At 56.2% G+C, this 16,277-nt stretch overlaps 1 protein-coding gene and 1 long non-coding RNA gene across 5 annotated transcripts; one reads left to right on the forward strand and one right to left on the reverse strand.

The window, feature by feature from the left end:
• Nucleotides 1-1,279: 1,279 nt before the first annotated feature.
• On the reverse strand, nucleotides 1,280-15,646 carry TFR2 (transferrin receptor 2). Of its 4 annotated transcripts, none has more exons than XM_036073335.2 (18): nucleotides 15,357-15,646; nucleotides 14,866-15,088; nucleotides 14,578-14,764; nucleotides 9,499-9,639; nucleotides 9,305-9,416; nucleotides 9,076-9,198; nucleotides 8,563-8,679; nucleotides 8,291-8,430; nucleotides 7,848-8,011; nucleotides 6,916-7,035; nucleotides 6,307-6,389; nucleotides 6,167-6,230; nucleotides 6,003-6,070; nucleotides 5,843-5,919; nucleotides 5,674-5,758; nucleotides 5,358-5,585; nucleotides 4,912-5,052; nucleotides 1,280-2,038 (listed from the first exon to the last, which is right to left on the reverse strand). In XM_036073335.2, exons 1-18 carry the CDS (start codon nucleotides 15,387-15,389, stop codon nucleotides 1,754-1,756), a joined length of 2,391 nt encoding a protein of 796 aa, XP_035929228.1. In that variant the 5' UTR covers nucleotides 15,390-15,646; the 3' UTR covers nucleotides 1,280-1,753. The 4 variants fall into 4 exon arrangements, with proteins under 4 accessions (XP_035929228.1, XP_035929225.1, XP_035929231.2 ...); XM_036073332.2 differs by having other exon boundaries at nucleotides 14,866-15,115; XM_036073338.2 differs by lacking the exons at nucleotides 14,578-14,764; nucleotides 14,866-15,088; nucleotides 15,357-15,646 and adding an exon at nucleotides 13,983-14,000.
• Nucleotides 6,344-9,087, forward strand: LOC118523653 (uncharacterized). Its single transcript, XR_013448702.1, has 2 exons — nucleotides 6,344-6,754; nucleotides 8,978-9,087. It is a non-coding gene; the product is annotated as an uncharacterized LOC118523653 (long non-coding RNA).
• Nucleotides 15,647-16,277: the final 631 nt, after the last annotated feature.

The raw sequence follows: 16,277 nt of genomic DNA on the forward strand, positions 1-16,277 counted from the left end.
GCTCCCCTGTGCATACACATCCCTGGTGTCTCTCTGTGTCCTTTTTTTTTTTTTAAGATTTTATTTATTTACTTGAGAGAGAGAGCACAAGCAGGGAGAGGCAGGTAGAGAGAGAAGCAGGCCCCCCGCCGAGCAGGGAGCCTGATGTGGGGCTCAAACCTAGGACCCGGAGATCATAACTCAAGCTGAAGGCAGACGCTCAACTGACTGAGCCACCCAGGTGCCCCCATTTATTTATTTATTTGTTTATTTTATTATTTTTTAAAGATTTTACTTATTTATTTGACAGAGGCATAGTGAGAGCAAGAATACAAGCCGGGAGAGTGGGAGAGGGAGAAGCAGGCTTCCCGCTGGGAAGCTCAATCCCAGGACCCTGGGATCATGACCTGAGCCAAAGGCAGACGCTTAACCACTGAGCCACCCAGGCGCCCCTATTTATTTATTTTTTAAGTAGGCTCCACACCCAGTGCGGAGCACAGCGTAGGGCTTGAACTCACGATCCTGTGATCAAGACCTGGGCTGAGGTCAAGAGTCCGACATCTAACCGACTGAGCCATCCAGACTCCCTTGTGTCAATTTTTCTTAGAAGGACACTAATCAGATTGGATTAGGCTCACCCTAATGGCCTCATCTGAACTTAAGGCCTGATCTCCAGATACAGACTGAGGTACTGAGGGTCAGGCTTCAACATATGGATTTGGGGGGGGCGGTATATTTCAGCTCAAAACACTCCCCATCTCCAGATCCTCAATTTGATCACATCCAAAACGTCCTTTTTGTTGTGTAAGGTAACATTCACTCACAGGTTTCGGGGATTAGGACGTGAACATCTTTTTCCAGACCATTAGTCTGTGTGCTACAAGGAGCAAATGGACAAAGTGAAGGGCTGAGGAGCCACTTTGGGAAACCACTTTGGGAAATTTGTTCTGAACAGTATGTCAGAGAAGCAAATAGTTGAGGAGGTTTCTGACCCTGGTCCAGGCTCCTGAGAACCCAGTCAGGCTCAGAGGGGGCTCAAGGAGGGGGCAGGGGGAGAGGCAGAGTTTCATCCTGGAACCAGGGTAGGACCTGTCATGCCATATTGGGAGCAAAAGAGGACCGAGTAGCCCAAAGCCCAGCCCTAGGATTTATGCAGTTGCCCTGGGAGTGAGAGCCAGGGCTGCAGCCTCCTCAGATGTGGAGAGACAGCATTCCTACTTGTATCTTCTCTGGCCCTTCTGCCCGTCTCAAGGGAGGAATGACTGGGTGGAGTGAGGGTAAGGAAAAAGCATAAAGGTGCTTATAAACAACAGATGCCACCGGGTGGTTTATTAAGGTCCAAACCCAGCCCCTCCCGCCACAGACCACCTGTTGGGGCTATAGGCTGTGGTTCCAGCCATTCTCCCACCAAGGGGGCTGGCCACGTCCCAGGGCCAAGGAAACCTTCCAGAGGCATCACTAGGTGTGGGGGACCCCTTTCCCGAAGGGGAAGGGGCTGTGTGATGAGGGAGCGGGTGCTCTCAGATCGGTGACAGTACGGCGGGCCCATTGTGGAAGGCACCGCTCACCTACTCCTACACTGCAGAGCCCGGGTGTGGGTGTCTGCGCTGGCATCTTGGCTGGGCCCCTTGCAGAGACGGGAAGGGCTAATGAGAGATCGGTCAGCAACGACAGGTTGGTACTAGGCACCTCCATCACCCAGAAATCACTCTAACGCGAGAGCAGGAGCTCCGGGCATATGCCAACCCCCCCCCCCCCGCCCTCCCCGCGGACCTCAGAAGTTGTTATCGATGTTCCAGACATCCCCGCTAAGTGCGTTGGCGGCCCCCTGCAGCGTCCAGGTGAGAAGGGCCAGCTGGCGTCGGAAGCGGCTCTCCTGGAAGCCCAGGCCCGGAGCCACCCCGGAGGAGGCGGCCCCTGGCTCTCCGGAGCCGCCCGAGCGCAGCAGCCGCACGTGGTCGAGCAGCGCGCCCAGCGTGTGGTCTCCGCGGCCCAGGAAAATGTGGCGGAACGGGGAGTCGGCCGGCGACACGTACTGGGACAGGAAGTAGAACTCCACCTGCACCAAGAAGGGAATCAGGTCGGGGTGCGGGGCTCTGCCGGGAGCGCGGGCCGGAACAGCAATTCCTTACCCAGTCCGCGCCTAGCGTCCATTGCAGAGCAGCTGCCTTAAGCCCCACCTCCCTTCGGCTACCCAATCGGGAGCGGCCATTCTTTGACGTCACCAGCAGCTGGGTAGGATGCGTCCTCCTGCTGTGTTTTGGGTTCTATCCCGTTCTTTCTAAGCTTTGAGCCTCCAAGCCTGCAACCACGTCTCCCCAGTCTTCCCTCTTCGCCTAGTCACTTACCCGGCTGAAGCCTCAAAGGACAGTCTATGGTCCTGCTGTTCCTCACTTTCCTACACCCCACGCATTCCCCCTCACCACCACCAATGTCCACAGCCCAGAGTCAAAGGTCAAAGGGACCGGTCAGTCCTAATGAAGTGCCTGACTCTCTGTCCTCCCTGCATAACTCAGATGCTGTTCATCTTTCCTGAGATGGCAACTCTACTAGCCCGATTCTCCCACCTTTCTTCCACCCTCTGTGGTTCCTTCTGCTCCCACCTTTGGGCAGGCCCAAGGCTCAACCTCCACCCTCTGTTCTCCTCACCTACACTCCAGTTGTTTTCAAGCCTGGCTGCATATTAGAATCACTTGGGGAACTTTTTAATGACCGTTGTGTGGGTGCCTCCCCAGCAACATCGGAATCTCTAGGCTTATATCTTTTCAAGTCCTCCATCTTTCACTCCAAGGGCTCATCCATGTCCCTGGCTGCAGTCAGGACCTCGTGGGGATAACTGCCAAGCCTACTTGACAAATCATCCACTGGAATCCTGCCCTCCACCCTTCTGACCTCCCCACTGGGTAAGAGGGCACCTTACCAGCCTCACACACAGCCCTTGGTAAATGGCAGCTGCTATGGTTTTCCTCCTCCTCTTCCCTCAACACCCTGTCTGTCCATTTTCCTTCATTCCAGTCCCCTCACCCACAGGTGGCCTCTACTACCACCTGCCACTCTCATCCAGAGCTCGGTCTTCGCTAACTTCAATTCCCTCTTCACCATTTACAGTCTGGCCAAATCCTTCCTAAAACTCCACTTCGCTCACATCACCACCCTGCTCAACCACCTTCCTAATTTCCTTGATGCCCAGACTCTAAAAATCCAAACTTCTCATCCTGGCATTCAGGGCTCCCCATAGGTGATCTCTAGCCCACTGTTTGGTGCCCCTCTCCCTCTGCTTCTCCCCAGGCTTCTGCTCTGGCTCTGCTGGTCCACACCCTACTCCCAAGGACAGCCAGGCCTACTTCCCCACCACACCCTTACTCTGGGTCTCTCCACTCTGAAATGTCTTTTCTTTGCACCAACCCAAGTTCTGTCCGTTCTTCAAGACCAACATCATAGTCTAAAGCTGGGGTTAGCAAACTTTTTCTGCAAAAAGCCAGGTAGTAAATATTTTTGTCTTTGTGGGCCATATTGTTTCTGTTGCAAACACAACTTGGCCACCGTAGCTGGCCCAAAAGCAGCCATAGACAATATGAAAATCAATGAGCATGGCTGTGTTTCCATAAAACTTCATTCGCAGAAACAGGCAGCAGGCCAAGTTTGGCCCACTGGCAATTGTTTACCAACCCCTGGTCTAGAGCCACAAAGTTCCCTGGGTCTGGCCCAGCTCTGTGCGGCTGGTTCTGAAGTCTGGAATCTTTTACTCTCCAGCCCTGAGTCTGAACCATGCCCCTTACGCACAGATGCCCTTTATTCCCTGGGGGCGGGGAAGAGGGGGAGGGAGGCATGTGGCAACTTAGGGGGTTGGGTGAGGGGAGTATATTTTTGTGTTCCTGGAGTCTGGGACAGCAGGAGTTAAAGCAAGATCTGTGAATGAGAATGAACCAGTCCCAACCTCTTGTCTCACCTGCAGGATCACTGATGTCTCAGTGGAGGGGACAAAGGGAAGGAGAGGTGGAGAGGTCAGGAAGTGGGGGAGGAAGAGGAAACTGCAGAGAGAGGAGAATGAGGGGGATCAGGAGAAAGGAGCAAGGATGAAAGAGCAAGAGGGGTGGGTTTGTGAACAGAAAGAAGGAATGAGCGATGCCAAGGGAAAGAGGCAGGGACTCAAGGAGGAAAAAAAAGGGGGCAGACAGGTTCCAAAACCATGGTCGTGCATACACTATGGGTTCCCTGTCCACCCTACACTCACAGAGGATGACCCTGTTTCTAATTTCGCCCTGTAGACTTATCCCCACGCCCACAGTCCCTACTTATCCCATTTCCCAAAATCAGTGGCCAGGTTGAGTTCTTGGAGTAAAGAAATGGAAGGAAGTGGAGGGGTTGGAACAGGAGATGGAGTGTGGGTTGCAAAGTATTCAGAACTAAGCAGGAGGAATGGGCCAAGGACTAAGGTCTTGTATAACTTTACATGACACCTCCCCCAGGCAGCTTCTCTGGGTTTCACCCACCTTATTACCACAAGGAAGAGAGCTCTCCTTGCTCTGAGTTTCTTAAGCCTTTGCCCCTCCTGGGCCATAAGCTTGGGCCTCTTGTACTGTGGACAATCGTGTACATGCTTTTTCCCTCCAGATGGGTGAGTAGGCAGTGGAGGGCTCTGTGTGTGTGTTTGGAGGGCGGGGGGGGGTTCCCAGTTCTGCCACGTGGTCTGACAAACGGACGGCCCAGCAGCCAGCCCTCCCTGTCGGTTTTATCACTTTGCGGGGCCTGTCTCAGTGGTCGCTCCAGCCTGGCCGGTGTGTGAGCGCTGAGCCCAGGACTGGGAGCCAGAGGACAGGGACGAAGTAAAGGCGGAGACCGGGGACAGCGCGCAGGACAGGCCTGTCGGCTCCAGCCACCAGGAGACGCGGAGTAGGGGGCGCGAGGGGCGGGGCGGGGGCGGGGCCTCACCCGCATGATGCGCACGTTGTACATGCGCATCAGCCTCTCATCGCTCTCCTCCGAGCTGTAGATCTCCTTTCGCAGCTTCTCCGCCGCCCGGATATAGTCCCCCCGCGCCGAGTACACCCACTGGAGGGTCAGCCCGCGGGCCTGGGGGTGGAGATGCAGGCTGGGGCCGGACACAGGGGCCAGGACCCCGGCCTAGGCTGGGACCCCAGGGCTGGCAGGAGGAGGGGCTGTAGGGGGACGGGATGCTGGGAGAGGGGAGAAGACCTGGGCGGTTGGGAGGGTACCAGCTGGGTCCTAAGGCAGGAGTCAAGGGGCCAGGTTGCCAGAGGGGACTAGACCCTAAGGACTGTGGGGAGGAGGGGCCAGACCTCTGGACTGGGCAACACTTTGAGGGGATATAGCTCCCCCCACCCCCAGGAGCCAGGAGCAGGGTTGGTATCTTGGACCTTCAGGTCCCCAGAGAACTCGTTGAGGCTGCCGATGTGCCTGAGGACCACGTCCCCGTAGCGGCCGAAGTCCAGAGGCAGCAGGTGATCGTGGCTGAGCCGGATGAGGAGCTGCCCAGCGAGCTGGGCCACAGCCTGGGCCACGGCGGGCAGGCGGCCCCGCAGCACCCTGTGTAGGTTCTCGTATGTGTCGTCCTTCGTGTGCAGGAACGGGTACGCCTGGCCATCCTGCCGGGACAGGGCGCGGGCTGGCGCAGGGGCACGGTGCAGACAGGCAGAGGGGCTGCTGCTCTGGGGCAGGGCCAGGAAGTCTCACCTCCAAGAAGGAGAACTCGACGGCAGGGACCCCCGCAAAGGCCGTGAAGGAATAGGCACTGCTGTCCATGGGCAGTGGCCGGATCCTGGGAGTGGGCAGGTGGGAGGGCTCTGTGGGTTCGGCTCCCCCCACAGCTGTCCTCCCTCCCTCCCTCCTGGCCCCAACTTACACTTCAGCATCCCAGCTGTGATTGTTGAACACCACCTGCTCATAGAGGGTCTGCCCACTGCGGTTAGGAGAGTCCACCTGGGGGGCAGGGTAGGGGGCACCGGTCAGGCTCTGGCCGCCACCAGCTTCCCTTCATCCCCCGCTCCTGGCCAGCCTCTTGCCTGCTTCAGGATGTTCTCTATGAGGCTGATCAGAAGGGGGCTGGTCTTGGCATGGAACTTGTCGTCTCCTGCAGAGGGGGAGGAGAAGGGATGCCAGACTCAAGGCTGGGCCCCGCGGCCGGGTGCACCAGAGGGACCCAGCAGGTGGCCCCGCCCCCACTCACCCAGCACCGCATTGTCCAGGCTCACGTAGACCACGGCTTTGAGGTGCAGCACGCTGAGGTAACCCTGGGGGTGAGGGGCGTGGAGTTTAACCCCCCACCTCTTCCCACTGCCTGACTCCCTGCCCTGGACCCCACATTACCTCCAGCCACTCTGTGGAGCCCACACTCCCAAAGTCACCTCCGTCCCAGCTGATGAAGAGAAGACTCCTTCGGGGCTGGAAGCCTGGAAGCAGAGCGGGTCAGGAGGATGGGCCCCTCTGGAGGCCAAGCAAAGACCCATCTTTGTCTTCTCCTGTCCTGCGGCCCTGGGCTCCCTCCATCCTTCCCGCCAAGCCCCCTGCCCAGCCCGCCTCAGCCGGTCTGCCCCGACTCCACTATCACAGTGTGGAGCTTGCTTTCACATGGAGTCTCCTGCTTAATGCTTCACTCAGACCAAGGACTATGACTGCAGCTGACCCTTGAACATGAGTTTGAACTGCTTGGGTCCACTTACATGCAGATTTTCAATCGAGCGGAGAAGTCGGCTCCCCTAACCCTGGTGCTGCTCGAGGGCCAACTCTACTCTCATATTTGGATGAGGAAACAGAGGTAAAGCGACCTGCCCGGGGCCATGCGGCTGGGATGTGAGGAAGCCAGGTTTGGAGCCCAGGTCTGCGTGGCCGCCCTCTAGCCTGTGCTCTTGACTGCCTCTCTGCCCTGTGCTGGCTCGGGCCACAGCCCCAGCTGCCCGGCCCAGGCCCTGACCTTACCATTGCTCACCATGGAGGAAAAGGTCCGCGCCAGCTCCAGCAGTATGGCCGTCCCCACAGCGGACTTGGCCGCTCCTGGGCCCCACGCATCCCTCTGGGCCCCGATGACAACGTAGTGATCTGCGGGAGGGGAGGCTCTTGGGGTCCATGTTCTTACACTGGCAATACCCAGAGACTACCTGGGAGGCTGCGTGCTCGCGGGGCCTCGCCTCCATTTCCCAGCCCCGCCCCCACCACTCTCCACCTTCCAGCCCCTCACATCTCTGCAGCCCCAGCCCTGCGATCCTTGCTGTCCTTCAGGAGAGTGCCCCTCTTCCCCTCGGCCCTGCCTGGATGGCCTGCTCCTTCAGCGGGGTGCCTGGCCTCATGCTGGATTCCATCACCTCCCTGGTCAGCCATGTCCCTCACAAGTCCTGACAGGCTTTCCTCCTTCATGCTTCTCTCTAATCCAGCCCCACCCCTTCTCCAGCATTCTCCTCTGAGCTGCATCACAGCCCCCCTGCATCTCTCCCTCAGGGCTTGTAGGTACCACACTCTTCGGCTCAAGAACCCACTTTGATTGCCCACTGCTATCCGTGTCTACTTAAGCTTGAAAGGTTCATCTAGCTCATCAGAACTCCCGTTCATGCTATATCACCCAACTCATGCTTGCTCACCTCCAGTGCTAGGGAACTCACTACTGTGCCAAACTACCCATCCTGTCTCTGGACAGATTTGACCATGGGATCTACTCACTGCCATCCCCCCTCAGTCCCAGATCAGCCTCAACTTGCCAGCCTCCCTCCCTGCTCAGCCCTGCCACCCCCTCCACTGGGCACCACTCTTGCCCACTCCCCCCCGGGCCTCCTGCTCCAGCCCCATCTCTAGCCAGGGTTCATGAGTGGCGGCTCCCCTCCTGCCGGCTGCGGGTGACGCTGGGCAAGCTGGCACACCTGGCTCTGAGCGGCCCTCGATGCAGCCAAAGATGTTGCTGATGGGGGTGGAGACCCTGTGGTTGTTGACCCCGAGGTGCAAGCCTGGCCCAGGGCCCAGGCGATAAGGGGAGCCTGGGAGGCGCCCCTGCCATTCCTGGGGAGCCACAGGGCCTTGGAGCTTCCTGGAGAGAGGTGGGGCAGAAAGGGTCGGAAGTGGCACAGAGGCCCAGGCTATAGAAGAGCCCAGAGATCCCTCTTTGCTCTTTCCCTCCCACCTTCTGGCTCCAGCTCTACTTCTGCACTCTGCCTGCTGCCTTAGACAGTTGTGCAGGTTGTGTCCTGCTCAAAGTGAGGCTGGGCCCCCTCAGAAGATCCATCTTTTTCTAGTTCACCCAAAAGCACTTTACAGGCTAGCTACATCTCCCTTCCTCCTCCCCTCCTGGCCCCCACAGGCCCCTCACCTCAGCAGGAGGGAGGCAATGTCCGCACTGATGGGCTGGGCGGGGATGTTAGGGAGGCCGGAGGACTGGACTGGAGGGAACTGGGTTTGATTAAAGGAAGGGAAGCCAGGCGTGTAGGGGTCCCCAGTTCCCAGGTGCACCTGTGAGGAAACGGGTGTCCACACCGAAGCTGTGAGCTGGGCTCCGAAGACTAGCCTACCGGCCCCATCCCAGACAAGGAGGTCCAGTTCTGGGGACCCCAAGAATCCACTGCTGGCTGCCCCCAGACTCACATGTCCATACACAGCTCTGTGGCTGGACAGGCCGAGCTTGTGTGGATCCTGGGAGAAGTCTGCTGGATCGGGGTATATGAGCACTCCTCGGGCCCCAAAGTCCTGGGCACTGGCCACCTGGGGAAGGGAAGTGGCTAACGGACTCCTTCTCCCAGAGAAAACCGATTTGTAAGGGCAGGAGAGGCAAGGAAAAGTGAAGTCGCACTGCTTCCGCTCCGCTTTCATGGAGCCACAGCGAGGCTGTGGGCACCACCTGACCCCCATCTTCCCGCCTTCCCCCAGTGCCTTGGCATCCCTCAAACCCCACTGGCCTCTACATTCCTCCGTGTTTGTCCCCCATGCCAACCTCCCGATTTTGTTTCCCGCCAGCATTTTCTTACGACCCACTTGGTTCTTTCTTTTCTCTCTCCGACAGCCTCCTAGACGCTTCCCATCTGCCGCTATCCTATCTTCGCGTTCCCCGGCCCCGCACCCTCCCGGTTCCACGCCACCCCCCCATCCAGGGACCCTCACCTTTTGGGCGAAGCTGATCTCCCCCAAGCGCACCAGCAGGAGGCGCCCCGCCGGCTCCACGCCCCGGGCCCGCAGGTCCTGCAGGTCCTCCGGCCGCCCGTAGTGGGCGTACACCAGCTCTCCCTGGGGATGGGGAGGACGGTGAGGCGTGCTCTCCGGGTCCCTCCTCCGCCACCCGGGAAAGGGCGCTCGCTGCCCCTGTCCTGGGGGCGGGACAGGGGGCGCTCACCGTGGCGTTGCCCGTGGCACTGTAGGGACAGTAGACGTCGTGGTCCTCCAGCGGCAGGGGCTCCCCGAGCTTCCCAGCCTCACCGACCCAGTGCAGGGTATTGGGATGAGCCCTGAGGAGCAGAGGTGGTGAGCGCCCCCGCGCGCCCCCCGCGCGCCCCCCGCGCGCCCCCCGCGCGCCCCCCGCGCACTCACGGGTCCGGAAACTGCAGCCCCACGTAGTGCGTGTCCATCCACACGTGGTCCAGCTTTTGGCTCGAGAGCGCCCCCCGGACGTCCTGAGCCAGAGCGGCCATCCCGGCTGAGCCAGCCATCCTTTTCCGAAGGCTGGTTTGCCTGAACGGGAAGAGGTGGGATTGGGGCGCGGAAGGGGAGAGGGACTTCTGGGCGCCTGGAGGAAAGGGGGGGTCGCCCTGGGCCCTGGACGGTGAGGGGCTCCTAAGTCTCTCCCTGACCCCTGCCATCACCATCCATCCAGTCACCACCCGGGCTGTCACTAAGGCCGCCTCCTTCTGCTTAAAGCCTTAGTTTCCGATAGCGTGGTATCCTGCCCACCATCCCTTAGGTTTTTCCTGGCCCAGGCCAAACTCACCAATCTATCGACTGCCCGCGCACACATACACACACACACACACACACACACACACACACACACACATGCACACAGGCCTGTGCTCTGCCCCACGCATGGAAACGCTTTTCTTCCAAAGGATTAAGTGGGCAGAGGCGGCCCTCCATCTCCTCCGTCCTCCAGCTGCGCCTCACGGAGACATCTTACACTATGGTTACTGATATGATCGCGGGGTCCCTTGTCTTGGAGACCTCACCCTGTCTTCTTCCATAGTCACCACCTAACTGAGCCTGTTGTCCCCTGAGCTCCCCCTGTTCTTCCATCTCACCCCGCCACAGGCTGCCCCCACATGACCTCCCTGCCAATAGGCTTCTCTTGTGCCCTCTCCAAGGCAGACTCCTCCCTCCTCCACAGCCTCATTGAATACCCCTCCACCTTTTGCCTTGGCGGAAACCCAAGCTGTCCCTTGAGAGGCCGGGTCTCCTATGGGGCTCTCGAGCTCAGGAGAGAACTCAGGTTCTCATACTACCTGGGCTTGGAGCGGAGGCAGGCTCCCGGCTCCACTGTTGGAATTTCTGCCCATTTCTCCTCCAGTAAACCTTGCTTCCGTTGAAGCCTGTGTCATCCAGCTCTCCCCTCCTCTACCCCTCTTCCAGCCAGTTTGTCACTTGTCCACTTTCATCAAGGACTTTGGCATCTGGCTTAGCATTTTCCTCTCCACACCATGGTCCCCTCACTCTGTGCTGCCACTTCAAAATCCACGTGCAGGGTGCGCCTTAGTCTCAGCCTCCACCCCTCAGCTCTCAAGAAGACCCCTGCACCCCAGGACTCCATGGTCGCTGTGGCTTTCTCAGTACCGTTCCTGCAGTCCTCTCCCATCCCGATCCAGGAAAGCGAGCATTTGTTTGAAACTGCACCTGTCCGGGCGCCTGGGTGGCTCAGTCCGTTAAGCTGCTGCCTTTGGCTCAGGTCATGATCCTGGGGTCCTGGGGTCCTGGGATTGAGCCTCTCCTCGAGCTCCCTGCTCAGCGGGGAGTCTGCTTTTCCCTCTCCCTCTGCCCATGCCCATGCTCATGCTTTCCCTCTCTCTCTCAAATAAATAAATAAAATCTTTAAAAATAAATAAATAAATAAAATCTTAAAAAAAAAAAAAGAAACTGCATCTGTCAGGGTGTTTGTAAAATGGGTGATGCACACTGTGGATTCCTGTGCCTGACGATAAATTTGCTGTACACACTGCAATACAGACAGACCTTGAAAACATTGTGTTAAGTTAAAAAAAAAAAAAGTTTATCAAAATTAAAAACACACACTAGAGATAGCTATATCTGAGTAATACAACTTGGATTTCTTTTTTTTTTTTTTACACTTTCCACTTTATATTTTTCCATATGGCTTAACTTTTAAAATAATGAACAGAGGATTTTATACAAACATTAATGTTTTTGAAAAATCTACATATGCACATAAAACATTATATATATGGCAAAGCCACGTGTGAATTTAAAGGCACACATCAAACATCAGATGAGGTGCTTCTGGGGGAGGGGATGGAAAAGAGTGCTCAGGGCTAGGGAGGGAAATTAAATAAAAAAGCCCTTCACTGGGGGGCCTGGCTGGCTCAGTCAGTGGAGCATGTGACTCCTGATCTCAGGGTTGTAAGTTTGAGCCCCACTTTGGGTGTGGAGATAACTTAAAAACAAAATCTTTAAAAAACCAAACCAAACCAAAAAGAGCCCTTCACTGAGACACTGAACTACTGCGTCAGGAGTATCATAAACTCTGTTCTTTGCACCGACCTTAAAAAACAAAACAAAACAAAACAAAACAAAACAAAACAAAACAAAACCCTCCCCCTACATCTGATCATGATTCTCTAGTGTTTTAAATTCTTCATTTCTCGGACGCCTGGGTGGCTCAGTTGGTTAAGCGACTGCCTTCGGCTCAGGTCATGATCCTGGACTCCCTGGATCGAGTCCCGCATCGGGCTCCCTGCTCGGCGGGGAGCCTGCTTCTCCCTCTGACCCTCCCCCCTCTCATGTGCTCTCTCTCTCTCATTCTCTCTGTCTCAAATAAATAAATAAAATCTTTAAAAAAATAAAATAAAATAAATTCTTCATTTCTCTCTTCCCTCTTAGAATAAAATCCAAAGCAGTTTGTGTAGCCATTAAGCCCTTTTATGGCCCCGGCCATATCCACCTTGACACTGCAGCTCCCCGGGGTCATGGGTCAAAATCCAAGCTCCATCATGTGGCATTCAAGACTTCTCTGGGTCTGTTCCACTGCCTGTCTGGATGCTGGACCCCTCTGCTCTCCTTCAGACAACCACATGGACCTTCCTTCACTTCTGCCAATAGGCCACCATTTCCCACCCCAGACCATTTGCCCCTGCTGTTCTTTGACCTGAAATGCTTTTCCACCTTCTCTATGCCTGGTGAATGACTCACCCCTCGGGCTTCAGCTCATCACTTCCTCAAGGAAGCCTTCCCTGGCCCCCATTCTAAGTCAGGTCCCCCTGGTTATACTCATTCCCCACATCCTTTACTTTTCCTTCAAAACAGTGATCCTAGTAATAAATATGTGTCGTGAATGTGATTATTAGTTCAGTATTGATTTCCCCCCATAGACTGTAAGCTCCATAAGGACAAGGCCCAGACTTTTGTTCTCTGCCCTATCGCCCCCACCTACTTAGCCAAGCACCTGCCACATAGTAGGTGCTCAAAGGTATTTGGTGGATAAATGAATGAATGACCTCATCAGTGTCACTGAGTCCAGCTGCTCACCTCCCTCACCACACCCCCACTGGTCTTGGCGTTACCCAGAATTCCATCTCCGGAATCTTTATCCACTGGGGATTTACTGAACACCAGCTAAATGCCAGGCACTGTGCTAGGTACTGGACACATCCAGATAAATAAGACACAGTTGATCAGATAAATCTTAAAAGTCCCAATATCCCACTCTCTGACTAGATCTTTCCAGGTTCCAGCTTGCTTCTTGACCCCCCACTACGCCTGCTCTTCAACCACACTGAGTGCTCCAGACAGTTCCATTCCTTCCTTCGCCATCCACCCTGGAGTCGTGCATCACTTCACTGGTCGCTCCCCCTCACTATCACCCTCTTGCCTCCCTGCCCTCTGATGGCATCCCCAGGGCCACACCTCACCGTGGGACCTGACAAACCATCCACCCGCTCAGCCTGTCCCCAGACGACCGAGTGTTGCTCAAGAAAATAAGAAGGCCTGCATGCTGTTGATGCCACGGACGTAAGGTCTTTGGGCAAGGTGGACCCAGCAGTGTAGCCAAAGAGTAATAACACGCCTCGATCAAGTTTCGAATTGATCCCATGAAGACAAGAAAATCTATCAATACCAATTACTACAGAAACATAAACTAAAAACATACAGACACAAATTAAAGCAGAAAAATCAGGTGATCATTTCAGTATATTCTGGAAAAATATTTGAAAAAAAAATCCAAACCTGTCCCTCCTTTCCTGATCATTAAAAGAAGAAGGAGGAGGGGCGCCTGGGTGGCTCAGTTGGTTAAGCGACTGCCTTCGGCTCAGGTCATGATCCTGGAGTCCCGGGATCGAGTCCCACATCGGGCTCCCTGCTCAGCAGGGAGTCTGCTTCTCCCTCTGACCCTCCTCCCTCTCATGCTCTCTGTCTCTCATTCTCTCTCTCGCAAATGAATAAAATCTTAAAAAAAAAAAAAAAAAAAGAAGGAGGAGGAGGAGGAGGAGGGGAGGAAGAGGAGGTGGAGGAGAAGGAAACTTCCTTGATTCATTTATAAAAAGCTATCCAGTCTATAGCAAAGTTCACATTCAATAACAAAGCTACATAAAAACATTCCTACGCAAGTCAGGAGATAGGCCTATCTGCTGTCATCATTACCTTTTACATTTTTTTAAAGTTCATGTCCTCTCTAATAAAATAAAGCAATGAAAATGACATAAAGGGTCTAAGCATTGAGAAAAAAGCTACGTATCTCTCACTGTCTATAGCTTGTGTGACCTTCTACTTAGAAAACCCAGGAGAATCCACTGAAACACTATTCCTGACCCAAGAGAGGGCTACTGGTGGCCCCACCTCTTCTCTGGACCTACCTGGGCAGCTCCTTCCCAATGGGGAAAGTGACCTCAGCAAAACAGGAGAAACCCCGACCTGCTTGTGCTGTGCTCCGGGCTCCGGGCCTGCAGGTCTGTGTCTGGCTGGCATCTCTCATAATGCAGATGGAGGGGGATGGTCTGTGCTCACAAATGCATTTGCTTGCTTGTTTTTTTTCTGATTCCTTAAAATGTCCCTTCTCAGTGCCCCCCCACCCCCCCAAGCTCACCACAGTCGCAGGTCAAAATCCAAGCTCCGTGATGTGGCATTCAGGACTTTTCTGGATCCATCCCGCCTCCTGTCTGGATACTGGACCCCTCTGCTCTCACTCAGACAGTCAGCTCCCGCATCTCCCAAGTGCCACGTTCAGACCCCAAGCCCTCTGCTGTCTTATCTCTGGAACACCCTCCCTCCCCTCAGCTCCAAATGCCTGACATCCTTCCCAGGACCATCAAACAGGGAGGCCAGGGAGGCAAGTGGAAGGACTCAGAAGGGACCCCACATCAGGGTCCTGGGAGGAGAGGAAAGGACTCTGAGTCCAAGTGAGTGGATGAGGATTTGCAAGGGCCGGGAAGGGGGCAGGCTGATCCTTACCTGATGGTGTCCTCCAGGTGCCCCTCCCCCAGGAGCCGCAGGAACATGGCCTGGAGGTCGCTCCAGTACAATGTGCCCTGGTGGGAGTCCGGGCCCGGCTCATAGTTTATGTCCTCACTGACCACCAACACGTCATCCCCACATGCCTGGCAGGACCCTCGGAAGGCCACATAGCCCAGAAGGAAAGCTGAGGGATGGCAAGATGGAGATTCTCCTTGTGCCCCACTCTGGACTCCATAAAGCCCCCCAACCCAGGCCTTTCACTGGTGGGGGCGGGAAGACTCTCACCCCCAATGAAGATCAGCAGGGCTGTCAGGACCAGGTAGGGGGCAGCCCTTCGTCCTGTTGTTGCCCAGAGTCCGAGGTTTTGCCTCCCTGCTCGAGAGCCCAGGTCAGGGCCCCTCAGCTCCATGGGGCAGAAGTGGGCTGCTGGCTCAGCCCCCTCCTCCCTGTCTTCCTCTTCCTCCTCCAGGCGCCACTGCTGGGTGCCCTCCACACGCTTGTAGATGGTCTGAGAGGGTCGTGGGGACAACCTTTGCTGCAGGGGGCATGGTGGGCATGAGACTGGGGAAAGAGGCATGGGGGATGGGGCAGGATCTGGGCACAACAGTGACTCTGGAGTGCCAGAGGAGCACCAGGCAAGAGAAAGGGTCCTGAGAGGCAAGCTGGAGGGGAGAGACGGAGGTGGGAAGGGGAGGCGCCAGCCTTGGGGTTTGGGAGGGGGCTGAAGGACCCAGAGAGAAGGCCTAAAGTGTCCCCCCAACCCCACTTGGTCTTACCGTTCTCTGAAGTAGACCCCAAAGTCGCTCCATGCTCGTGCCCCCTCCTGAGCCCTGCAGGCTGTTCCCCCCACAGTGATAAACCGTTTGTGGGAACCCCAAGAGGGCCCCTTATCAGCCCTGGCAGGCAGCCTGAGCCCAAGCCGTTCTTCTCCCCCCAAAGGGTGGGGGCACAGTCCTGGCCTCAGTCCAGCCTTCCAGATAGGAACCCCCAGCCCAGGCTAGAGGACGAGGGGCTGTGCTCTCCCCTGCAAATCCCTCCACAGTTCTCACTCCTGTCCCCTCCCTGCAAAACAATCAATTTTTTGACCTTGGCGCAGACTTTGGCCTCCTAGTTCCCGTCATGGGTGGGGGAGGAGGGCTGATGGCTGGGGAGGGCAAAAAGATAAGGATGCCCTCTCCTGCTTCCACCCCTCCCAGTGTCCTCGGGGACCCCTTCCTAAGCTCCCCACCACGAAAACCTCGCTCCCCCTCAAGTCGTCCGGCTTGCAGGCCCACCAGTGAGTGCCCAGCCAGGCCTTATAACACATTAGTTCCCGGTTCCGACACCTGCCCCCAAACGATCCTAAACTGAAGTTGCCGCAGTGGTGTGACCTGGGGTGGGGGTGGGGGTGGGGGTGGTCTGGCCACGTAGATGCCTCTATCATTGCAATCAGGCTGAAAAGTGGGTCTCAGGCTCCTATTAACTTCTGGGGAGGGAGGGGCATTGGGTGGGAGCATATGGTCAAGCGGGACCAGTGAGTGCTCCATGTTGGGGTTCTCCTGGAGCTGCGGGGTCGAGGCCCACCAGGCATTGACGGAAAGAGTCCTGGTCAAGGCCTGGGCAGAGTTGGATGACCTTCAACAACTCATGGTCTTCTCTGGGCACCTGCGTCTCTTTGGTGACGGGACGACTTGATTTCTACCTCTGCTGGGTCTGGG

The sequence above is a fragment of the Halichoerus grypus genome, chromosome 6 (assembly GCF_964656455.1).
Source record: "Halichoerus grypus chromosome 6, mHalGry1.hap1.1, whole genome shotgun sequence".
In the NCBI taxonomy this organism is placed as follows: Eukaryota; Metazoa; Chordata; class Mammalia; order Carnivora; family Phocidae; genus Halichoerus; species Halichoerus grypus.

Coding starts and splice junctions, on each gene's coding strand:
- TFR2 (XM_036073332.2), bottom strand. CDS start 15,389: ATGGAGCGACTTTGGGGTCTACTTCAGAGAACG. Junction 8,012..8,290: donor ATTGCCTCCCTCCTGCTGAG/GTGAGGGGCCTG, acceptor ACCTCTCTCCAG/GAAGCTCCAAGGCCCTGTGG. Junction 2,039..4,911: donor ACAACGTGCGCATCATGCGG/GTGAGGCCCCGC, acceptor TTCTTGGTGCAG/GTGGAGTTCTACTTCCTGTC.